The 26899-nt window shown below is 38.2% G+C and overlaps 2 protein-coding genes across 2 annotated transcripts; both read right to left on the reverse strand.

The window, feature by feature from the left end:
* Window positions 1-1998: 1998 nt before the first annotated feature.
* On the reverse strand, window positions 1999-3899 carry LOC125586408. The gene has a single exon (XM_048756508.1). The coding sequence runs from the start codon at window positions 2684-2686 to the stop codon at window positions 2249-2251; it is 438 nt and encodes a 145-aa protein (XP_048612465.1). The 5' UTR covers window positions 2687-3899; the 3' UTR covers window positions 1999-2248.
* Window positions 3900-17180: 13281 nt separating this feature from the next.
* LOC106393437 (glutathione S-transferase T3-like) lies at window positions 17181-18101 on the reverse strand. Its single transcript, XM_013834136.2, has one exon. The coding sequence runs from the start codon at window positions 18099-18101 to the stop codon at window positions 17181-17183; it is 921 nt and encodes a 306-aa protein (XP_013689590.2).
* Window positions 18102-26899: the final 8798 nt, after the last annotated feature.

Raw genomic sequence — 26899 nt, forward strand, 5'->3', positions numbered from 1 at the left:
TCGTGACCGATTTTGACCCCAACATATAGTGAAATATTTTGGGCTGGATTTCAAATATTATGTGATTGACTTAAGTTATGTATTGTTCAACATGTGTAATCATATGTTACGTTATGAATAATTGTCCATGGCTGAAACCGGAATTGAATATAGAAATACGTCAATAGTTACCTAAGGCCATCTATTTATTCAAATAAAGAATCTGGTTTTAGTAGGTAAGTTTTAATGTTCAATATATTTAAATATTCACTTTTATAATCCCAAAGATTATAAGCATAATTTAAATTTAGGCTGTCATCTTCGTAATTATCTACTATACACTAAACCACAGGCCCCAAACCCTAAATATTTATTTGATAACCAAAAAGTCGCAATTAATTATTACATATGTTAAATATAAACTACTCAACACTGATATGTAAATCTATCAATAAAACAAAAAAAAAATTTAAATCTAAAATCTATCCCTGAGAATCTAACCACAAAAGTACGCCCATGTTTAAACCTATTGTTTTCAAACCATAAGCATTGTGTAATTCATGGTTACCAAATCAATGTATGTTCATTAAATTGTTCAGTTGCATTAAATTTTAATTTCTATATCTCATATTAGTTTTTATATTGATGATTTATAAGGATTCAGTTGCTGGCTAATGATGTCCTTCTTGGAATCCAACGCTGAGATGTTGGATTTTGATTCTTCTGACTAATAGGAAAACCTAGCCAACTCTTAAATTCACGACTAGAGATCTCCAGACTCCTTGTACCTCCTTTCTCGCTGATATCTGGCCAATTTTGATGACTCAAACCTCTCAGGGTGATCGAGTTCAAAGAGGAAATATTAATGAATTCGAAGAAAATATCATAAAAATGCAAACGTTTTTTTTTTGGTCAAATGCAAACGTTTGTAGTGAATTCGGAGGGAGGGAGGGAGGGAGGGAGGGGGAGAGAGAGAGAGAGAGGAGAGAGAGAGAGAGAGAGAGAGAGAGAGAGAGAGAGAGATAGAGATAGAGAGATAGAGATAGAGATAGAGAGAGAGGACCCATATATATAAGAAAAGCGGCCCTAAGCTAATTTACTTGTTATTCTCCTTGCAATCAATCGAATATCTTATAATAAATGTGTTTCAAATAACTCATCATCGAATTCATGTTTTCATCTTGAAGATGTCAAATTTAGATTTAATAAAAAGGTGAAAGAAGCTCTATATAATTAAAAAAATGAAGAAAAAAAACGTGTCTGGAAAAGAGAAAGAAGGAGAAATGATAATTTTATCTTCAAGGCATATTATACTGTATAATTTTTGCATTGAATATCTTAACTGCGAACTAGCTATGTTTATACTTATTTTTGGGTTAACCTCTAAATTCACCAACCAATAGGATTGGGTTATTTCATATTCGTTATCTTTTAAAAAAGTAAACAAAATATTTTCAAATTATATTATCTTTTTAAAATTAAAAGGTAAAAAAAAAATAGTAGTAATTACAAAAAAAAAATATTTTTAACGTCGTCAGCAAAACATTAAACCCTAAATCCTAATTCCTAAACCCTAAATCCTAAACCCTAAACCCTTGGGTAAACCCTAAATTCTAGGATAAATCTTAAACTCTAAATCAAAATCACTAAACACTAAAACACTCAAGGGTTTAGGGTTTAGAGTATTAGGGTTTAGTGTTTTTATTTAGAGTTTATGATTTATCCAAGGCTTTAGGGTTTACCCAAGGGTTTAGAGTTTACCCAATGATTTAAGATTTACCCAAGGGTTTAGGGTTTACCCAAGGGTTTAGGGTTTAAGATTTAGGGTTTAGGGATTAGGATTTAGGGTTTAGGGATTAGGATTTAGGGTTTAGTGTTTCGGTGACGACGTTAAAAATATTTTTTTTTTAATTGTTTTTCAGTAACTACTATTTTTTTTTTTTTTAAACATAATATAATTTAATAATATTTTATTTCCTTTTTTAAAAGATATCGAATTTGAAATAATGAAATCTTATTGGTTGGTGAACCTACCATAGGGAGTGAACCCAAGAATAACTCATATGTTTATACATTTATTTGTAAAATTGTTTAAAAGTTATTGCTGCTGGTTTCTCTATAAAAAGGCATAGTGTATGACTATAAATATATTATAATACACAGTGTCATTCCCGGTACTTTCTTTTACATATCAGTCATACTCACGACTCATATTTATTTCTACGTTACGTTAACAGATATTTCGTACTACAAATCCAGTAATATGTGGTCATATGTTGTTTTTCCCTTCTGAATCCTTCCTCAGAATTGATTTCAATGGTTTTAGAGACATAACCTCATGCTGGAAGGATTCAAAACTTCCTTTGGATGTCTTCTTCTTAATTCTCCTTGAACTTATTCGTATCTCATCGACTTCTTCCTTTATACTTACAATTTTTTTTGGAGCCTTTTCTTTTGGTTGACGTAACTCTAGTTGTTCTCCGTTGAGTGATAACATTTCATTTTTCTTCATGATGTTTTCAACACCACAGATGATGTTAGAGCCAATATCAGAATTTTTCTCCGGTCGTTCGATTGCACCAAGTATTAATGGATAGCCAAGAGTTACTTTCTTAAAAGCCTGCGTGGCTAATAACTTCACCAATAAATCATAGAATCGTTCGCACATACTGAGTGGGGATTGAAGTTCTTGCTCTTTGCTTTCCATTTTTTTACAGAGTAAAAAGAAAAGTATGTGTCTCTTCTAATTTGGGATTAGATGTTTGGCTGAAAATGCCATAGAAACAAATTTAAAACAAAGAAAGCAATAGTCCATAGTCAATTATCAAGGTATCTTTAACGTGTAAGAGTGGACGAGTTTGGGGAGGAGAAGGAGATCAAGAATCAGCGAAGAATCAAGTTTGGGGTTAAGAAAAGTAGTAATCTGATTCTTTGTTCTCACATGAAGATAAGATTTAGTAAAACTTAACAAGTGATGTCTTTTTTTTCTTATCAACATAGACAAACTCAAAAAATAAGATTCTGCTGACCAAATTGGTAACTCTGTTAATTGACGAAATACGGTTGTTTCCTTTCGTGCCAGACTGTCTGTCCTTCAATTCTGCATCCAGGGTACATGTGTGAACTCTGAGTGATTGAAATTCTCCTTGAGAAGCTGAATATCTTCCAAATAAGTATCAAAGGCAATCTATTCTTCTGGTTACGAAACCATCTTCACTAGTCGAGGAAACTGTCTTAAGTTCCTCATGCTTTTCATTGCCCAGACGAGGCTTCTAATTCCGAATGATGGGGTGAAAGGCGGGCTCTCATGTTCCTTGCACCCATCAGCCCATAAAAGCCTTCCGATGTACTATACCAACCTTTTCACGAGTAATTGTCCTAATCATTCCACGACCCATCTGTAAAAACCATGGCCCCGGTATGTGATGTAAAGTTTCTGACTCCACCTCTCTAGTTTGGGTGACCCGTTGTGTTAGTGATGTGTGTGCCTCAATCCAAAGTGTTGATATAGTTTCTGCCAATTGGAGAGTATCTCTAGGGTTGGTATCGATGTTGGTGAAAACCATGTTGTTTCGTCCTTTTCTGGTACATAAAATATATGCAAATTGATAATTATCCACTTGCGGTGAAACCTGCAAAACAAATGATCCATATTTGGAAAAATTGATTTAGTAGTAAAACAAGCTAGATTTTCGATGGGATTTTTGAGAGAGCCCATACCTGGACAACCGGGGGACATTCAAAAATAAATGATTTATTGATTCCTCTTCTGCTTGATACCACTCAAATTACCCTAAGGAGTAATTTATACTCTCTCAAATAAAAGGTCGAGTTGCAGTACTTAGGGATCGAATTCACAGGGAGCTAGGGAACCTAGGAAATCTAATATGATTTGTTAAGCTAGATGGTTTTAGAGATTTAAATGTAAATTGCAGTTTTATATTGACAAATGTTTGTTCAATTGATTGGTTGAGGTTTTGGGCTTAAAAAGAAAATAGTTAGACTTAGGGTTTTTATTCAGGAAACTCGGGATTATAATCCTACAGATGCCTAATGAGTTGCATGCATGATAATGTAAAGCTCAACTACTTAGTCAACAAGTCTATCAGCTTTCGCTTGTTTAGACTTGTCTATTAACTATATCTAATGATCTCAACTATCGTATGTCGACCAATAGAAAGTGTCGATCGATGATCCTATAGGGATATCGATCGATACGCCTTTTACTCCGTCGATCGATTATTCAATAATGATATCGATCGACGCGCTTCTAGTTAAGCTTTATGCGCGGGTTGAATGATAGCTTACTAAGCTCACTAGATGAGCTCTCACCTTACTCATAGCAAGAAACTTAGCTCAGTTAAAATGTTTTCAGGAAGAGAATGAAGTTCTCGCTTTTATCTATCAATCCTAGGGAAAGTTCTAGGTAGCTAATCTAGAGACATGCATTAATGAACAATCCTAATGACAATTACCACAACTCAGCAATCTATAGTTGGGGCTAATCCCTCCTAACCTATTTAAACCCTAAAATCTAACAATGGAACTACTCAGACATGGCTAAGCAATTCATAACAGCAATTAGGTAAGAAAACTTCATTAGAATAGTAAATAGATATTAATGGAGTTCCAATCACAAATTATAACTTTGGATCTTCTCTCCAATCTATCAAAATCCTAGAAAACCTTGCTGTGAAAATAATAAAACAAGAAAAGCACTATCTGCCTCTAACATGGTGGCAATGCTTATATAATTAGGTTAAACTCGTCAGGGGTAATCTTGTAAATTGGTGAAGACTTGGGCTTCAAGTTGGCTGTGACCAAACGGGATTTCTGCGCGCTCCGCTGTCGATCGATCGATATCAAGATATGAACATCGATCGATTATTCCTCTCCAATATCGACCGATGGTCGAGCTCGATGGTCATCTCGGGTGCTTGTTCCAAATATCTCCAAAATGCTCCAAAATCATCACTTATCTCCAAATCACTCATGATCTTATAAATATAATTAATAGACTCTATAATATAATAATTATTAGTAAAAACACCTATAAGCCATGGATGAAAATGGGTCAAATCCATGGTCTATCAACTCCCTCAGACATACCCTTTTGCTTGTCCTCAAGCAAAACAAACAGGTAGTCTCTCTGAAAGAGGTTTTAGAACAGCAGGGACTCACATGATTTAAAACTTAGAATCACAACCTCTGCAATATTGCAATCCACATCTAAGAAGTCCTAATCACAAAAGCACATTATACCATATCCTAGTTTAGCAACCAAATTCATCTAGCCAACAACTTAGCAAATCTTGTCTGACATTCCCCTCTACCAACCTCATTTCTTAGCATAAAATAAAAGTGTATGCTTTACCTTGGGGGTATCGATCACAGGATGCAAGGAATTTCAAACAAGTATCTGGACCTGCAGGTAAACATTAGTTCCTATCCTCTCTCTCTACTAATTTTCTCTCTTAGTCAAAATCTGCTTATTTAGCAAGATCATTGACCAAGATTGGACAGGCTTCCATGAATCAAGCCTTAATGGTGGTTGCCACCAAGTCCTGTCCACTTCTTTTTGACCTATATCCTAGGATTATTTGTGAAGCAAACCTTAATGGTTGTAGCCATCAAGTCCTGTTCTAATCCTTTACCTATAGAATTCTTATGAAGCAAGCCTTAATGGTTGTAGCCACCAAGTCCTGTTCGAATTCCTTCCTAATATATCTCTAATAGATATACATAAAAAATTATTATTATTACTTTTTTTAATTATCTATATTTCAAAAATAGAGAGAGAAATGGTGATTAATCTATCTACACAAGGCTTTACCTTCCAGACTTTTTTGAAGAATCCGATCCCATGCATACCAATCCCCAAGACAAGCAGTTGTGTCAAGTTTAGTGTTGGAGGTCAGCTTTGGTTCCTTCAAACAATCTCAGCAAGTGTGAATAGTTGACAAGTTGATCCTCTTTAGTATCTGTAGTACTATCTGCAATCAGTAACACTACAAGAAAACACAGTTTTAGCAAGGAAATTTAATGAGGAAAACTAATCCTCGTGAAATTACGTTGACTTAACGATGAAATTACAAGGAAATAAAGTTTCCTCGTAACGGCCTTGTAAAATACCGAGTAAAGCGATTCCTCGTAAAATCGTCGTAAGTTGACGTGGTTATTCCGAGAAAAATGTGTTTCGTCGCAAATTCGTCGTAAGATTAGCATGATTTTTACGAGGAAATAACTTACGAGGAAAGAACGAGAAATCCACCAACTTAACACGTTTTTTTTGCAACCAACCTAATATTTCGTCGTAAATTCCTAGCAAAATTCAACTACCAGATTCGAAAATTTTCTATAAATATGGAGGTTTGAACATAATTTTAAGCACACCAACAAGAAAAATAAACGTGAAAATAATGTCGGGCTTGGGAAATATTTTCGAGTTGCGGAGGTGGATGTATATGCATAGAGATGCTAACGGGAGAGTGACGAAAGAATATCTTGCTGGGTTGGAGCGTTTTATGCATCAAGCAGATTCTACACCGCTCGCCCAAGAAAGCGGTAAAATATTCTGTCCTTGTAGGAAATGTAACAATTCAAAGTTGGCAAATCGTGAAAATGTTTGGAAGCATTTAGTAAATAGAGGTTTCACGCCAAATTATTATATCTGGTTTCAACATGGAGAAGGTTATAGTTATGATCAGAATGAAGCTAGTAGTAGTAATAGCAACTTTCAAGAAGAACCGGTTGATCATCAATTGCATAATGCACATAGTTACCATCAGGAGGATCAGCCGATGGTAGATTATGATAGGGTTCATGATATGGTAACTGATGCATTCGTAGCTCATGATGATGAAGATGAAGAACCTAACATAGATTCAAAAAAGTTTTATGAAATGTTAGATGCGGCAAATCAACCACTTTACAGTGGTTGTAGAGAAGGTCTCTCTAAATTGTCATTGGCTGCTAGAATGATGAATATTAAAACTGATCACAATCTACCTGAAAGTTGCATGAACGAATGGGCAGATTTATTTAAAGAGTATTTGCCGGAAGACAATGAGTCTGCTGATTCTTATTATGAGATTCAGAAACTGGTTTATAGTCTTGGGTTGCCTTCGGAGATGATAGATGTTTGCATCGACAACTGCATGATCTACTGGGGAGATGATGAGAAGTTGGAAGAATGTCGATTCTGCAAGAAACCACGATTCAAGCCGCAAGGAAGGGGACGTAATAGGGTACCGTACCAAAGGATGTGGTACCTACCAATTACAGATAGATTGAAAAGATTGTACCAATCGGAGCAGACTGCTGGAAAGATGAGGTGGCATGCCGAGCATACTCAGACGGATGGTGAGATGACTCATCCATCAGATGCAAGAGCCTGGAAACATTTTAACAAAGTACATCCGAATTTCGCTAGCAATAGCCGGAATGTGTACCTCGGATTATGCACAGATGGATTTAGTCCATTTGGAATGTCAGGGAGACAATATTCATTGTGGCCAGTCTTTCTTACGCCATACAACCTGCCACCGGAGATGTGCATGCAACGGGAGTTTTTATTCTTGACCATATTAATACCCGGTCCGAAGCATCCAAAAAGGTCACTTGATGTTTTCCTACAACCACTGATAAAAGAGTTGAAGGATTTGTGGTCAACAGGGGTGAGGACGTATGACTGCTCAACGAAGAAGAATTTTACGATGCGAGCTATGCTTTTGTGGACCATAAGTGACTTTCCTGCCTATGGGATGTTGTCTGGATGGACTACACATGGGAGATTAGCTTGTCCATATTGTAATGGAACGACAGATGCATTTCAACTGAAGAATGGTAGAAAGACAAGTTGGTTCGATTGTCACCGTCGATTTCTTCCAGTTGGCCATCCGTACCGAAGAAACAAGAATTTGTTTAGGCACAAAAAGGTTGTGAGAGACACTCCTCCTCCATATCTAACTGGAGAACAAATTGAAGCGCAAATCGACTATCACGGAGCTAACGAAACAGTTCGCTGGGGTGGTAATTGGCATGTCCCTCGTAATATGCCTGATTCTTACGGTGTTCATCACAACTGGCACAAGAAGAGTATATTTTGGGAGTTACCATATTGGAAGGATCTTCTTCTGCGCCACAACCTTGATGTGATGCATATAGAGAAGAATTTCTTTGAGAACATCATGAATACAATATTGAATGTCCCAGGGAAGACAAAAGACAACATAAAATCGAGGTTGGACTTGCCGGATATTTGCTCAAGAAGTGAGTTACATATAAAAAGCAATGGCCAAGTTCCCGTTCCAATTTTTAGATTGTCTTCAGAAAAAAAGTCGGTTTTGTTCAATTGGGTGGCATCAGAAGTGAAGTTCCCTGATGGGTATGTTTCAAATCTTTCAAGATGTGTTGAAAAGGGTCAAAAGTTCTCCGGGATGAAGAGTCATGATTGTCATGTCTTTATGCAACGACTTCTGCCATTTGCATTTGCGGAGCTACTTCCAACAAACGTACATGAAGCACTTGCAGGTAGTTTACAATAGGACAATAATATTAAATTGGTTTAGTTTACAATAATAGTATTTGACTAACAATGTGTTTAATTGTTTTTGGAATAGGCATTGGAGCATTTTTCAGGGATTTGAGCACACGCACTCTTAAAGAAGAAGTCGTAGAACAGCTTCAGGAGAACATTCCTATCTTATTGTGCAACTTGGAGAAGATATTTCCTCCAGGCTTTTTTGACGTGATGGAGCATCTAGCTATCCACCTCCCATATGAGGCATTGCTTCGTGGACCGGTACATTACGGATGGATGTATCAGTACGAGCGAGCCATGAAATATTTGAAGGGAAAAGCAAAGAACCTCGCCAAAGTTGAAGGTTCTATAATTGCTGGAAGTTTGACAGAAGAAGTTTCTCACTTCACATCGTACTACTTTGCGTCAAAAGTACGTACCCGAAGAAGAGCTCCAAGAAGATATGATGATGGTGGCGTTGCGCCCACATATGCAGTTGTTGGTGTTCCAGAAATCTTTAGCCAGATTGGACGACTTGGTGGGAAATCAAAACAGGTTTGGTGGTCGAGTGAAGAAGACGCTCATAGTGCACACACCTATATTCTACTCAATTGCGAGGATCCATTGATGCGTTATTTTGAAAGGTAACTTAAATTGAGTATACATTATATAATTGAGAGAGATTAATTCATGTAAAATGTGATTTTACAGCATGTTTGTTTCACAAGTCGAAGAAACATTTCCTGGTATATCCACAAGTGACGTAGACAAAAGAAAAGATCAACACTTTGTTAAGTGGTTGAAGAATCAGGTATTAATCAAATACTTTTAAAATTTTCATACATGAATGATTTGTATTTCAACGTTCTTTTTATTTTTAAATAGGTTGATTATGACGACGATGCAGATTATCCTAAGTGGTTACACGAAGTAATTCAATCTCCACTTGTAAAGGTCACCACATCACAGATGTATTTCACACGAGGCTATACTTTTCACACATATGAGTATGGTAAACAGCGGGCAACCAGTAACTATGGAATTTGTGTGAAAGGAGAAACAGATTTCTACGGAATCTTGACGGAGATTATTGAAGTCGAATTCCCAGGGATATTGAAGCTAAAATGCGTCCTCTTCAAGTGTGAATGGTTCGACCCCGTCGTCAATAGAGGTGTTCGGTTGAACAAATTCGGTGTAGTAGATGTCAACGGTGGCCGGAGGTACAACAAATTCGAGCCCTTCATCTTAGCTTCACAAGCAGACCAAGTTAGCTTCCTTCCATACCCTCGGATGAGAGAGTCGGGTATAAATTGGTTAGCCGTGATCAAAGTTACACCTCGAGGACGAATCATCATAGGAGAAGAACCACCATTGCAAGAAGAACAAATAAATGAAGTTCATGAACCTGAACAAAAAATTGATGACATCCTTCTCATTGATCCGCATAATCACGAGTATGAAGATCTTACCGAAGATCCCACGGAGGAAGCTGTTGAAGACGAGTTTCATGAAAATGATGATGTTTCAAGTGATGACGAGAATGTCGATGAATCCGATTAATGTATTTGATATTTGTATGAGTTTGATTTATTATATATAATTAAAGATAATGGGAGTTTATTTATAAATAAGATATCGACATTAATTATAAGTAAAGGAATTGTGTTTTTATAATTTTCGGTTTGGATTAGAATGAATTGCTTGAGGTTAAAGGATAGAAGTGTTTGATATATGAAGTAGAAGATAAAGAAGATGTGGTTTGGGGTTTGGGGTTTCGTTTTAGGGGTTTAGAGACAGTCGTCGTACTTTCCACGTTACCTCACGGGAATTTTACGACGATTTATAATACATTACCTCGCATATTCCACGGTAACAGTAAACGTCGTAATAGCCTCGTGAACTTACGTGGAATAAGAGACGCTTTATAATTAAAAAAGCGGACCTCGCTTATTCCACGTAAGATCAAAACGTCGTAATAGCCTCGTGAACTTACGTGGAATAAGAGACGCTTTATAATTAAAAAAGCGGACCTCGCTTATTCCACGTAAGATCAAAACGTCGTAAGAGCCTCGTGAACTTACGTGGAATGAGCGAGGTCCGCTTTTTTATTTTACTTTTCGTCGTTAATTCGTCGGTAAATATAAACCCTAAACTAAAATGAAACCCAAATCCCTAAACCCCAAATGTGCAAACCCTAAAACTCCCCATCCTACTTCATATAAACTAAAAAAAAATTATTTTCTATTTTATATAAACTTAAAAAAAAAAGAGAAGAAAGATATTGGAAACACATATGACGAGATACGTAAGTGTAGCCCACATAAATCTACATCATTTGTATTCAAATATCTTCTTCTCTTTTTTTTTTGTTTTTAAACCTTTCATATTTGATTTGTAGAGTGTGTTTGATTTGTTGTGTGATATGTCAAATTCAAAATTTGTAAAATAGTTTTTAACGTATTAAACCTTTCAAATTCAAAAAAATATATATATTGAAGTTAAAGGGTTAGAAATATAAGAAAGATAGGGTTTGAGGTTTGGAGATAAGAAAGATAGGGTTTGAGGTTTGGGGTTTAAGATTTTAGGGGTTAGCAAAAAAAGCCTCGCTATTTGCACGTAATGTCGATGATAAAAACAAAAATCGTCGCAAGAACGACGTAAAATAAAACACGGGCCTCTGTATTTCCTCGCAAAAAAAACACGGGCCTCTGTATTTCCTCACAAAAAAAACACGGGCCTCTGTATTTCCTCGTTAATTTGCGTGGGCCTTGCGACGAAACGAAAGACGGGCCTCTGTCTTTCCTCGTCATTTTGCGACGAATCTTCGACGAAACCTAATCCTATATATAGGCGAAACCGCAGCCCTCTTCATTTCCTCTCTATTTCCTCTCTACAGCCTCTCTATTTCCTCTCGCCATGGTAAGTCTCTCATTCCTCTCTAAGTAGTTTAGGGAATTTAGATTAGGTGGTTAGTTTAGGGAATTTAGTTTAGGAAATTAGTTTAGAAAATTTAGGTTTCGTAATTTTATTAATTACGTAGTTAATACTGTTCATAATTTTTTTTTTTACTCTTGATTTTAATTTAGAAATTTAAATTTTGCAGACTATTCGCAAGCACCAGCGTACTGCTCACTACTCGCAGATGTTCGGTCAACCGGGTAGTCGGTTAGACCCGCCTTCACTTCCCGGTTCTTCTTCAGCTCCCGGTTCTTCGGGTCAGCAGGAGACCGTCCCCGAGACTCAATCTTCTCAGAGAGTCTCGCCTTCTTCTACGGCATCGCCATCAGTTCCTCATGTGCCTCCTCCGATAGCTCCTCCTCCGATGCCAGCTCCTCATGTGCCTCCTCAGATGCCCGCCAATCAGGTTCATGCTGATTTGATGGTGCCACCGAGTTGTCCTTACTCTCAGTACACTGTTGAGGACATTCTCGGTTTGCCAGGCAGAGAAGGCTTACCGATCATAGACCCCGACCGACCTGACGGAACTCTCTGGTATGTATGTTACATTAATTTTTTAAAATTCATTTGTGACTTTAATAAATATTTAAAACTTTAAATTTGTTTTTTTTTCCAGGTTTGGGGTTGATAACTGCCTTGCAACAGAAGTAACCGAGACGATTAAAGGTTACTTCTCCATGCAACATCCCAACTGGAAATCCACTCCGATCTACATCAGAAGGACGTGGTTCAAGATTTACGCTGTAAGTTTTTACAATTTATTCCTAATTTATATTTTTTAAAATTTTATTTTTCTAAACTAATTATTAATATTTTTTTTTTTTTGCAGTAAAAATTTAATTGGTCCATGGGGGTCAATGAGAAGGTGCGGAAAGAGTTTATCGACAAGGCGAAGAAACGTTTGTTGGACACGGTCTCCAACTGGAAGGGTGACTGGATCGTGAAGGGCTATGAGCGGGGCAAACCCGTAACCATCACCACGGACGTGTGGGATGGCCTCATCCGTTATTGGAGGGATCCTGATGCCATGAGAGTCGCCCAGTCTTGCTCCGCCTCCCGTAACTCGGTAGATGAGCACGGCCACAGGGCGATGCAACATAGTACGGGCCAAAAGCCACACGCCCGCGTCCGTTTGGAAATGGTACGTAATTTAAATATTTAACTTTTTAATTTTAAATATATATATATATATATATAATAAAAACTTTCTTAACTGTTTTTAGGCCAAGGAGTTGGGACGTTTACCGACTCTTATGGAACTTTTCGATCGGACCCACAAGAACAAGGCGGGCGAATTTGTAGATGAGAAGTCTGAGAAGATCTACAACGATGTGGCAGCTCGTATTGACGAGCGTGAGACCCAGCTGGCGCAGGAGTCCGCCGATGGATCACCCGTCGTCTTATCCACAATAGAAGTGGATAGAATTTACGAGGAGGTAAATTTTATATAAATTTTTTATTAATTCCATTTTACTTTAAAATTTAAAATTTAAAATATATTTTATTGTTTTTTAAGGTCGCTCCTAGGAAAAAGGGACGTGTGTTGGGGATTGGTTCCGTCAACGATGTTCCGAGAGCGACTTCCTCTTATGGCCAGAGACGGGATGATGAAGTCTCTGAGCTGCGCGACGTGTTGGAGACGACACAACATCAGCTGTCGTCGACACAAAACGAGTTGGCCTCGACAAAAACGTCGTTCACAGCTCATATGAGTGGTCTCGAGAACTTCTTGGACGTCATAGCGGCCACAAATCCGGAATGGGAGGCCATGTTCAGGACCATGAAACAACAAAACCCCATTCCAGGCGAGGCATCCGTGCAAGTCAACGAGGCAGATCTCTCGAGAAGGAGCGAGGAATTCTACGACGCGGCAATGCAGCATTAGTTTTTTTTTTTGTTATTGTATTTTAAAATTAAAAACTTATTTATATATTATATAATTTCATTTTGATTCGACCAAAAAAAATTTTCTATTCGATTTAATTTCAATTAAAATTTTATTAATAAATTAAATAAATATAATTTTTATTTTATTTTTATTTATAAATTCAGTAAATAGAAAACAAAGTAATTTCGTAGCTAATTCCCGATGTATTAACGAGGAAAATTAACGACAAAATCTCGAGGAACTATTAACGAGGATTTTACGTGGATTCGTTTTCGTATACTTTACGATTCTATTACGACGAATTACTTTCGTGTTATTTACGTTTTTATTACGACGAATACATTTAGAGGTTTTTGCGGGTCTTTTACGACGAATCCTTTTCGAGTTACTTACGACGAAACGCAACGACCGCATTACGTGGAAACCCCACGTGGTCTTTACGACGAAACCTTAATTCTTCTTTACGAGGAAAATATAACCTCGCTAATGAACGAGGAAATGGCGATGAATCTTCTCTTACGACAAACATATTACGACGAAACGCCTTTCATCGCCATTTCCTCGTAACCCTTCTTTTACGAGGAAATAACGAGGATTTTGGCCATCGCTATACTTGTATTTTCTTGTAGTGTAAATCTAGAACGGTGCTAAAGAGCGGTTAGATAACAAGCAAAAATCTATTTGTTCATTATCTCTTTCTTGACTTAAGACCCCTTTTTTTTTGGAAAAATGTTTTAATAAGACTCATAAATAAATTACTATCAGTAAACCTCCCCGCAGACTTAAACTACACTGTCCCCAGTGTAAATTCAGTCGGAGTTATGGTGAGAACTAAATCATAAGGATTCAATGTAACAAGTTAGAACGATATACCAGACCGGAATGGATGTCGACCGATGTAGGGATGTTGATATCGGTCGCGGTAGGTTAGACAATGCTGATCGATGTTGACAGCTTCTCGTCGGTCGATACTTACGGCAATCGTCTACTCGGATCTCTTTTTGTGTTTTTATTTTTTTGACTTGCAATAATTAAAAACCAACATAAATAGTATATCAATAAAAATTAAATAAATATTACCTAATAGTGGGTTGCCTCCCACTGAGCGCTTTGTTATAGTCATTTAGCTTGACTTTGGAGGTGATTGGGCTAGTAATTTTGAGCACTGGGACTTGTTGGAAAACAAGTATCCATCTCTTCTTTGCGTTTGTTGAACCATGTACCAGTGAAGTCTCTCATAGCTTCATCCCCTCTACGCCATTTTTCTTTCATTGTTCCATCCTCTGCAATCTTTCTTCAAGACTCTCAAGGTTGAACTGATGTCTTCTAAGTGTGGCGTAAGACCATCTCCATCCATTAGGACCCATTAGAAGTCCTAATGATTAAATTAAGAATATATAATGTGATTTGGCAAGTTTAGGACCTTAGTTAGTTGAGATAATTTTTGCCTACTCCAATGGGAGAACCCCTATGCGGTCCTTCAATTTTTTTTTTTTAAGTAGAATGATTTAAAATAAAAGTATACATAAAAATTTTAATAAAAATTACATAAAAGCATATTAAAAATACAAATACAAATCGTAAACGAGATAAAGCCGATTAGTTGTAATCTTGATTTGTTCCCAATTTTTGCCAGATATTCTCAACCAAATCAGCTTTCAATTGTTGATATATTTTGTTATCACGTATTTGATTCCAAATGTTCATCATATTCATCACATTCCCGAGATTTGAAGGCATATCTGTTGAAAACGCGAAATCCACTTGTGAACTTCGGTTTGATTCCGGTTGTGCGAAGGCTGATACATCGAACTGAGTGTACCCATCTCGTTCGTCTTCTACTATCATATTATGCAGAATGATACATGCTCTCATTATCTTTTCAATTTTTATTTTATCCCACAAAAGAGCTGGATTTTTGACTATGGCAAATCGAGCTTGCAAGACCCCAAAAGCACGCTCGACATCTTTACGTACAGCTTCTTGTTGTGTAGTGAATAAGGATGCTTTGGACCTTGCGGAAGTGGAATAGATTGGACAAAAGTAGCCCATTTTGGATAAATACCATTTGTGAGATAGTAAGCCAAATGGTACTCGTGTCCGTTGACAATGTAATTAACCTTTGGAGCTCGACCTTGTAATATATCATCAAAAACTGGTGATCGATCAAGAACATTGATATCGTTTAATGTACCTGGAGGTCCGAAAAACGCGTGCCATATCAAAAGATCTGCTGAAGCTACAACCTCTAAAATAATTGTTGGCTTTCCTGATCCACGTGTATATTGACCTTTCCATGCGGTCGGACAATTCTTCCACTCCCAATGCACACAATCGATGCTTCCTACCATCCCGGGAAATCCGCGTATCTCGCCAATATCGAGTAGTCGTTGAAGATCTTCTGGCGTGGGTCTTCTTAGATACTCTTCTCCAAATAAATTTATGATTCCTTGAACAAAATGTTCCAAGCATAAAAGCGCCGTGGTCTCACCAAGTCGGAGGTATTCGTCGACGACATCAGCTGGGCAACCATATGCCATCATACGAATTGCTGTCGTTGCCTTTTGTAATGGAGAGTGGCTGAACCTTCTAGTAGCATCTCTTCTTTGTTGAAAGTATGGGATTTCAGCGGAGAGTCGATCAACAATACGCATGAAAAAGGGCTTGTTCATTCTAAAACGGCGTCGGAACATGTGAGAAGGATACGTTGCATCTTCACTAAAATAATCGTTCCATAACTGCATGTGTCCTTATTCTCGTTGTCTTTCAATGTAGGCTCTCTTTTTTTTTTGGACTTTGATGCATTTTGACGTTCTTGGTAGTGGATGGAAAGTTTTTCGAATTGTTGCTCGAAAAGTTGATCAAATGCTTCATCCATCATGTCATCAAGATCATGAGAAGAAAAAGAAGCCATTTTGAAGAGAAATTATAAAAGATAAATGGTAAGAGAGAAATGATTAGAGAGAAATGGTAAGAGAGAAATTGATAAGAGAGAAGTTGTTTGAGAATGATGTTTTGAGAAGTTACAAAGCATGAATACGTGAGAAATACGTTTGATAAGTTACAAACGTTTGAGAAAGCGTTAAACGTGAAAAGCATGAATACGTGAGAAAGCATGAATACATGAGAATACGTTTGAGAATGATGTTTTGAGAAGTTACAAAGCATGAATCTACTCTTTGTAAAGAGAAACAAAGTAGGACAATATGATTTACAAAACATGAATCTATGGTTTATAAAGGAAGAAGAGGAAACGTATGGCACTTGGGCGTCACATGCTCTGCCTCCTTCTTTTTCTTTTGGTGTTTGTTTGTGTCACATGCCACTGCAAGCTTTCTTTTTCTTTTGGTGTTTGTTTCTGTCACATGGCACTGCAAGCTTTCTTTTTCTTTTGGTGTTTGTTTCTGTCACATGCCACTGTCTTCTTCTTTTTCTTTTGTTGTTTGTTTCTGTCACAATTCTCAAAACGTTTAGTTACTATCCTAACCATCAGTTACAATCCTAACCATCAGTTACAATCCTAACAAGGCTCCAGTTAGTGAAAATGTATTGAGTAACTGAAACATACTATAAGCCAATGTTTGTATCTGTCTCCCACGCCAAGTCCTGCAACAACAAAAAGCGAGTATGTATACAATATTATACATTGAAATAGCATAAGTCAATTCTATCTAGGATAAGAAAAACAAAATAAAAAAGATACCAATATTATAAATTGCAATAGCTAATATTATACATAATACATACTCCAGAGAAACAAATACAGACTTGACCAAAAGCATTAACTGAAACTCATACATAAAATAAGAGAAGGTAAAGATCCATAAACTCAAACTAAGCAACCAACATATCATTAATGAGCTTGTGTTTCAAAGCAATCTCTGGTTCAGTTAATGGCTCTGTCTTGGTAATTAGGGAGTCAAGCAATTTGTGCTTGTTAAGCTTCTCTTTCAATTCAAAATCCTTTTGCTTGATCTCCCACATGTTCTGAAAGTCAACACACAGCTTCCCTTCTGCTTCAGAAGTCTTACCATTGCTCACAGCCGGTTTACTTTTGCCCTTCGCAGCTTTGACACCAGCCGGCCGTGCCATGCCTTCATCTCCTCCAAGGCTCCATGACACTGACGTTGATGACTGTGGTGATTGATCATCAAGCTTTCTTCTCTTAGAGTTCACATTACTCGTCAGACCTCCACACCACTTTTGATCATGCCTCAACTCCAACCATGCATGCTCAAGTGTGAATTTGCTCTTATGATCATTGAAGAAAATGTCATGAGCCATCTTTAAAACATCATCCTCACTCTGGCCACTCGATTTTTGTTTGGTTGCAGCATCATAGCAACCAACAAACTTGCACACGCCCTCATTAATCTTCCCCCACCTCGATTTACAGGAAGTTGTGTCTCTCTTTTCGTAACCGCCAAGCTGTGGACTTGAACCAAAATAAGCAGCAATGCGTTTCCAAAACGCCATTGCTTTCTGCTCATTTCCCACGACAGGATCTTTGGACATGTTTAACCAAGCAGAAATGAGCATCTTGTCTTCAGTTGGTGACCATTTCCACCTTTCTTTACGGTCAGACGAGATGACTTCATCTTCATTTGCATCTTCAGGGCATCCAGTACCAAATGCACGCGCATCCGACGCAGAGACTTGAATACTTGGTTCACGAATGACATAGGAGAAGGAGGGATTTGGTTGTTGACTGTTTAGGAGATTTTGAAAGCCATAAGGTTCACTAAATGGATCCATAGCGAAGGAGAAGAAATTAAAAAAGGAGAAAGAGAGCTTCTTCTGATGAGAGAAGATATATGAATTCCACAGAGATGAAAGAAATGTGAATTGAGAAAGGGATAGTTGGTCGGTTATTAAAGAAAACTTAATGAGAGTATGGGATTTGTTATCTGTAAATGCCCATCAATTTATCTACCTAATTATAAAACAACCAAAACACCTCAAAAGTCCATTTAATTCTAACGTAAACAAGGCCAATCAATGTATCTACCTAATTATAAATCAACCATAACACCTTAAAAATACATTTAGGGGGGGGGGGGGGGTTATTGGAACATGAATTTCTGTGGAATTTGATGATTTTAATAGTTGACAGGATTTTACAAGTTAACTAGATTTAACAAATTTTATCAAATACTTTTACATAGATTTTCATTACTTGTGTATAGAATTCTATTGATTGTTATTAACTTTTAAAGTAAAAACTTAATGGTGGTAGAAAAAAAAGGAAAGAAAATCATTTCAATTAAGGCAATTCTTAAACAACTTTTAAAAAAGTTTTTGTCACAAAAAAGATTTCAAGAAATAAAATGACAAAAAAATTTAATTTCTACTTCTTACTTTATAGATATATAAATAATAAAAAATAAAAAATATTTTTTATATAATTTCGAAATATATGTTTTAAATTTGAATTTTTGTAAAAAAAAATTGAATTATTATTTTGAAATGTTTTTTTTTTAAATTTGAAAGTGCTTTTTAAAACTATTTTTACAATTTTTATTTTAAATTTTTTATATTTTTTTCTATTTTTTTAAGTTGTGAATTGTATTATGTTAAAGTTGTGATTTGTATATTATTTCATTCTTCAATTTGAGTTTTTGTATGTGAGTGTATTTTATTACATTGACTTCAAAAATCTTATGGGTATAGATGATATTCTCAAAGTTGAATACTATGAATAAAAACAAAGAAAATTTACATCCCAATAACAACAGATTTTAATAGAATCTTAAAATCAATGAAAACTAAACTTTTCCAATAACAAATGATTTTGAGTGGAATTTAAAAATCATCACCCCAATAACAATGGATTCTATTTAGATTTTAAAAATTCACAAACCAATAACAAAGGAATCTCAAAATTTAATAACTCCTCTAAAATTCTTTGCCCAATAACCCCCCCTTAATTCTAACGTTCACAATGCCCATCAATGTATCTACTCCTAAAGACCATTTAATTCCAACCTAAACAATTTCTAACACTCATTAAATGATTGTCTCTACTTACCTCTGAACTTAAAGATAGATGGTTTGACGTCTATGTGTGACCTCTGTATCTTACTGCTCCCTGCAAGACCTTTGTCTTCTTTATGTGTCTTCTCATTTACTGTCTCCCACGCTCCAACTGTTTTTCAAATCAAAACACAAGACATTTCTCACTTCAAAATTAATACAAGAAACTTGGAACAGATAAAGACAATGAAGATTTAATCAAAACACAAGATACTTGGAACAGATTAAGACAATGAACCGATTTAATCAATCAACTTGGAACAGATAAAGACAATGAAGATTTAATCAAACACACAAGAAACTTGGAACAGATTAAGACAATGAAGATTTAATCAATCAACTGTTTTGAATCAAAACCAAAGTCTACTCAAACTTCTAACTCAAGACAAAGAAGGACAACTTTGAATCCGCAAAGGTCGGAGTAACCTACTCCACTCCCGACTTCAGCTCTGGATCCGTCGAAGTTTCTCCAGAAAGAATCGTAGCAAATATCGTTTCTATGGAGATCGAGGCGGTGAGGCTACTCGATCTGAATCCGGAGATGATTGGCGCCTTCGCCTCCACGACGGTATCTCTGTTCCTCTCTGTTCCCAGTCCACTGGTTCCGATGCTGGCTTCAGATCATTCGCATGCGTTCGAGTGGGTAAAGCTCCATGTCCTTCCCTTCCAGAATCGCACAAAGATCTCCATGATATCCGTCGGAGACGACGTGGTTTCCTCGCTGATGGGAAAGAAGATGAACAAATGGATCGAACATCATCAAGGAGATTTCGACAGAGAGAGGAGGAAGAGATGTCGTCGCTGAGATCGAAGATGAAAAAAAATGAAAAAGACCAACCGGCCATGAGACCTTTCGCCTCAAATGACCCATCCAATCCACTGCTGCCACGTCAGGGTCCTTTACCACTCCTTAAATTACCAAATCAAGGAGCGCTCCTGCCTAATAAAACCATTTATGATTTAATTTTTTGCCTTAATTACTTTAGTACCTCCTCTGAGATCTACTGATGGAGGTGCTCTAAGTGTCAGCTGAGATCTTCTCTCCATGGTAATGTGTGTCGGACATGTCTGATGTCATCTTTGGTACTAGCCGGCCTCAGTTTGTAGCGTCGTCGACCGATGTTCGATGATGAATGTCGGTCGATTTGTTGTTGTGTCTGTCGATCGATGACGATGCTTCTGGTCGACGGGCAATGTAACTCTGTATCTCCAACAATTCCCCTTGCATAGCTTCAATCTTGGAAGTCAAAGCACTGATGCTAAGATCCATTGGGAAATAGATGTCATCACATCTCCCATCAAGCCTCTCTTCTGTAGTTTCCAGAGCTCTATAGATCCCTTCTACCAACTGCTCTATCTCTTCCCTGGCGTGAAAGTTTTTTTGAGACTTCATCGTATGTGGGCGTGGTGATCGTTGTCGACCGATGTTGGCATCTGATTGTCGATCGATGTGCGTTGACGAACGTTGATCGATGTATGTTGATCTCTGTCGATTAATGACGATCGAGCAACGTCGGTAGCATGTTGAATTCTGGCTATGTCTTGCTTCATCTCCTCCATGCAAGTAGTTAGCCAACTGATACTATCATTCAATGGATAATAGACACCATCAAGCTTCATCTGGAAAGCTTCTTTGTTCTTATCTTGTTCGCCACAGAATCCATAGAACATCTCATTGATCTCGTCCTTGGTGTAGATATCTGGTACCAGCTTGGTCTGTGTGAATAAGTTAGCATGTTCAGGAAGACATATGTAGCTTGGCTCATCTCTCGAAGCTCTTTGTAGAACTCTTCTGATATCCATATTGTGAAGACGAATGGTGTTTCCATCTAGATCTCTGGTGTATCCATGTTCATCTCTATAGACTCCATACTGATCCTTCTCTTCACAGTAGAATTTCCTGGTACCGTGGGAATCAAAAGCTCTTCTGCAGAATTCTGGTTGTCTGTCGACCGATGTTGGACGTCAACGTCGATCGATGGTCGAGTTGGATGGCGAGACCTTAGTTTGAAGCTTTGTCTATGCCACCAGCTGCGTCATAGAACTCTTTTGTATCCTTCTGTTGGTATTCTGGAATGTTGCGTTGATGTACGAACAAATTTTCTGCTCCATTGGCTGTCTGAAGGATGTCTGCAATATCTTTTCGAGATACATTCAGTATACGTCCGTCTATTGCTCTTGCGTGGCCATCTGGGTCCCTGAAAATACCAAATTCGTCTGGAGTTAGATACTCGTTATTAAATTTATCTCTTTCGCTTACAGTGGTTTGTGGTTTGGAGCGGTTGTCGATCGATGTTTAAGGATTTATGTCGATCGATGGTGAAGGATTTATGTCGATCGATGGACGGTGTGCTCTGTCGATCGGATGCGGGTATTGTGTTCTTCCCCAAGCAGTTTCTGATCGATGTTGATCTGTTTCATCGTGTCTTTGCATGTTGAGAAGTTCCTCATATGTGAAACCTTCATGTAGTTCATCTGCTCCTGGCTCATATATTGCTGTTTCTACTGCATAGCTTTTGTGATGGTGATCATCTGCCCTACTGCCAATCGAGTAGTCTCCCTCTCTCACTCGGTTCACTTCCACGTCGAGCGATGAGTAGTTGGCGATGTCGGTCGATGCTCGTTTCCGGTTTCTCCGAGGAGGTTGAGTATCGATCGATGGTGAGCCAAGTATGTCGATCGATGGTGCATTCCTTATTTGAGAGAGTAATTCACTCCTTAGGGTAATCTGACTGATATCAAATTTGGCGCCACTGCCGGGGACTCTTTCTTATTACCATTAGATTACGTTTAGAATTTAATCTAGATTTTGTTACTAAATTTGCTTAAAGTTTTCTCTCTTTTCCTGCTGACACAGGAGCTTCAAGATGGAAAACATGGATTTCGGCCGGACATCGATCGACGAAGTGAGAGCAATATCGAGTGACAAGTCGACAGAAATATCGGTCGACGACGCACATCAAACATTGATCGACAACACCCCACCGGAAGCAGGTAAGTACTCTCTTACCGATGATGCTATGAGAGAGTAGTCTTAGGAGAACCTAAAGGTCAACTAAGCAACGCAAATAACCAAATTATGAATGAACAGGGGACTGAAATCCCTGTTCAAATTAAGTCTATCTCAGAAAGAGATAATGAATGGAAATTGCCTTTGCAAGACTACTTAAACCCTGGAAGGACCTATTCCAATAGATCCGCAATTAGACTACCAAAAGATGATACAAAGAAATTCGAGATCAGTCCCGAATACTTAATTATGGTACGTCAAAACCCTTTCCGTGGGACCGTCTCAGAGCGACCGCACGATCACATCGAGTATCTAGAAGAATTAATCGATGATGAATACAATCGTTGTAAACTCTTCCCATTTTCCTTAGAAGGCGACGCCAGAAAATGGCTTGACCAAATACCAATAGGATCTTTAACCTGTTGGGAGGAGATAAGGAGTGCCTTTATCAATTAATTCTTCGATGAGGCGCACTACTGGGATGTAAGGAAGAAAATCTCCACATTCCATCATGGTCCACGGGAATCATTCAGAAACGCTTGGGAGAGATTCAATAGCTACCAACTTGAATGCCCCCCACCATGGCTATTCAGAGCCACAGCTCATTAATACCTTTTACGGAGGTATTAATCTTCATTACCAAATTACGCTTGACACAGCCAGTGAAGGGAACTTCAGTAGCAGGAACCCTGAAGAAGCAAAGCGTTTGATCAAAAATACAGCTATGGGTAGATCCTACGAAATGGTGGACGTAGAGTTAGGAAGGAAAGCTGACCCAGTTGATGAGTCACCTTTACCCGAAGTTAAAGAACATCTGGACTCACCCCATCCTGCTTTTGAAGGATAGAACCAACTTGGAATTTACCAAATTGATGATGATACCCTATCTGAGCTAGAACAACAAATAAATTTCGTAGATAGCTAATCCTTGGAAAATAAGTATCCTAACCCCGATAGCTTTACCCAAAATTATGATGCTACGGTTGGATCACGTCGAGGCAGAGCGAAATTTAGGCTAAACCAAGCTTTCACAGGAAATCGCAAATTAGCCACTGACCTGAACGGAAAGATAGACTTAATCTTCAGTGAGCTGACTAGGAAGTTCGATACTTTGAGTGAACAGATTAAGAGACTGGACAGTCGGGTCGCGGAAAACGCAACCACCATCAAAAGAGAGACAAGACGTCTCCCTGGGCGGACTGACGCGAACCCGAAACGTCAAGTTAATGCTGTGTTATTGAGAAGCGGAAAACGCCTCATTCTAAGCACAATATAAATCTACAACACAGAGAAACATGCCGTAGTTGAGAAAGCTGGTGAAAATAGGTCACGCCCTATAATCCTCGATGATCCCAACACCGAGTCAGAAATACCTCGAGAGAGAGAGAGAGCGACCCAACACTGAGAAAGAGGCCATCGACCTCGCGGAGGAAGAAGGAGAATTGGAAGAAGATGTCAAAATCGATCGACAAGAAAGAACAAACATCGATCGACAAACTACGGTGAATATCGATCGACGCTCTGGAAACAATGTCGACCGACTCTCGACTCCTGCTGAACCAGCCATAGAAAGAGTGTATAGGACTCTACCACCTTTCCCTCCTAACAAAACGCAGACTAAGCGAGAGCTAGATAAAGCGATCTGCAAGAAAGCATTCGATAAGATCATGTTGGAAATGCCATTGAGTGATGCAATAAAAGTATCACGTTCAATAAAAAAAATATGTAAAAGATATGGTATCCAACAGTTTTCCAGCCACTGAGCGCAGCGTCATGATGGTTTCAGAGGAAGTAAGTGCAATAATCCAAGGCGAGATCCCGATCAAGAGACCCGATCCGGGCAGTTTTGTTTTCGATTACAATATACGAAACTAAAATTTTCCTCGATCCCGATCAAGAGACCCGATCCGGGCAGTTTTGTTTTCGATTACAATATACGAAACAAAAATTTTCCTCAATCCCTTTGTGACCTAGGTTCCAGCGTGAACCTCATGCCACATTCTGTTGCAATATCCCTTGGATACGACAAGTTCAAACCTACCAAAATAACTTTGGTTATGGCCGATAGATCCGTTAGATTACCTGAGGGAGTGCTTGACGACGTGCCAATAAGAATTAATGGCTGTCACGTTCCAACGGATTTCGTGGAACTGAAATAACAGAATGAACCTAAGGACCCCCTTATTTTGGGTAGGATATGTCTAGCTACTGCAGGTGCGATAATCGATGTCAAAGAAGGTAGGATATGTCTAAACATTGGAAACATTCCGATGAATTTCGACATGGATAACCTGATAAGACGACCCTTGATCGATAAACAGACTTCCTACATGGACGATATCTGTAAATTGGCTGAAGAATCTTTCATAAACTTGTGCTCAGACGATCTCCTGGAGAAAATACTCACAGCTAGTGAAGAAGAAACACTTAGTGTCGACAGTAGAGCTGAAGAATACACACGATTAATGGACGCGAGCATGGATGCATCAAGCGTTGATGACATAGAGGATGACGCTTCGGAAATCAACGTCGATCGATATTTACTAAAATTTATCGATCGACAACCATCCCCCTTGAAGGAATGGAATCCCGAAAAGGCACCACAGATTGAGTTAAAACAGCTGCCCACTGGACTCAAATATGCTTTTCTCTATAAAGATTCATACCTAGTAATCGTGAACGCCAACCTCACAAAAGGAGAACTTGCGTTGTTATTAAATAAACTACGCAAATATAGGAAAGCCCTCTGGTACTCCATCGAAGATATTCCTGGTATTTCTCCAGATCTGTGCATGCACCGGATTGACCTAGAAGATGGTTCGAAATCGTCAGTGGAACACCAAAGGCGACTGAACCCGAACTTGAAAGAAGTTGTTAAAAAGGAAATAATTAAACTTCTAGATGTCGGAGTCATTCACCCAATTTCGGATAGTAATTGGGTTAGCCCCATGCATGTTGTACCAAAAAAGGGCGGAATCACCGTGGTGAAGAATGACAAAGACGAACTCATTCCCACGCGAACCGTCACTGGACATCGAATGTGTATCGATTATAGAAAGCTAAACGCTGCTACTAGAAAAGATCACTTCCCTTTACCTTTCATTGATCAAATGTTGGAAAGATTGGCAAATCACCAATACTACTGTTTTCTTGACGGATACTCTGGATTTTTCCAAATCCCTATACATCCTGACGATCAAGAAAATACCACCTTTACATGCCCTTAAGGAACATTCGCATACCACAAATTGCCATTCGGTCTTTGTAATACCCCTGCCACTTTCCAACGGTGCATGATGTCAATTTTTACTGATATGATAGAAGACTTCCATGAAGTCTTCATGGACGATTTCTCAGTATATGGATCCAGTTTCAAAAACTGTCTCGATAACCTATGTAAAGTTTTGGCATGATGCGAAGAAAATAATCTCGTTCTAAATTAGGAAAAATGCCACTTTATGGTTAACGATGGAATCGTCTTAGGACATAAAGTGTCTGCTGCTGGTATAGAAGTAGATCGGGCAAAGATTGAAGTAATGACCGGCCTGCCGGCACCCACAAACGTAAAAGATGTGAGAAGTTTTCTCGGACATGCTGAATTTTACAGGAGGTTCATACAAGATTTTAGCAAAATCGCTAGACCTCTCACCTCCTTCCTCTGTAAAGAAGTTAAATTCGACTTCACACCAGAATGCGTAAAGTCTTTTGAGGAAATAAAGAAAGCCTTGATAACCGCCCCCATCGTACAAGCGCCTGACTAGAATATTCCTTCCGAAATCATGTGCGATGCGAGCGATTTTGCTGTAGGAGCAGTTCTGGGCCAAAGGAAAGACAAAAAGCTACATGCAGTCTATTATGCCAGTCGAACTCTAGACGAAGCACAAAGAAATTACGCAACAACATAAAAAGAATTGCTAGCCGTGGTTTATGCATTCGAAAAATTCCGTCAATACCTGGTCGGTTCGCGAGTCATCGTCCACACTGACCACGCTGCAATTAAATACTTGATGGAAAAGAAAGACGCAAAACCACGACTCCTGCGATGGATCCTTCTACTTCAAGAATTCGACGTCGAGATCAAAGATAAAAGAGGAGTAGAAAACAGAGTTGCAGATCATCTTTACCTGATAAGAATAGAAAACTATTTAGCGGCCGACATAGAATACGAAGAGTTGAGACGGTACACAAGGAAGACATTTTTACGAGAAGTTAGGAGATATCACTGGGACGAACCATATCTCTACAAACATTTCTCTGACGGGATGTATAGACGCTGTGTCGCTGAAACTGAAATACACGATATTTTATTCCAATGCCATGGATCCTATTATGCTGGCATTTTGCAACCTTTAAAACGGTATCAAAAATTCTTCAAGCAGGATTCTGGTGGCCAACCATGTTTCGCGATACTCATGCATTCATAGCACATTGCGACAGATGCCAACGAAGAGGAAAAATTAGTAAAAGACACGAAATGGAATAGAGATCTATTCAAGAGGTAAGAAGTCTT

The sequence above is a fragment of the Brassica napus genome, chromosome C4 (genome assembly GCF_020379485.1).
Source record: "Brassica napus cultivar Da-Ae chromosome C4, Da-Ae, whole genome shotgun sequence".
In the NCBI taxonomy this organism is placed as follows: domain Eukaryota; kingdom Viridiplantae; phylum Streptophyta; class Magnoliopsida; order Brassicales; family Brassicaceae; genus Brassica; species Brassica napus.

Excerpts from the sequence above, each read along its gene's own strand:
- LOC125586408 (XM_048756508.1), bottom strand. The coding sequence starts at position 2,686 with ATGGAAAGCAAAGAGCAAGAACTTCAATCCCCACTCAGTATGTGCGAA.
- LOC106393437 (XM_013834136.2), bottom strand. The coding sequence starts at position 18,101 with ATGGATCCATTTAGTGAACCTTATGGCTTTCAAAATCTCCTAAACAGT.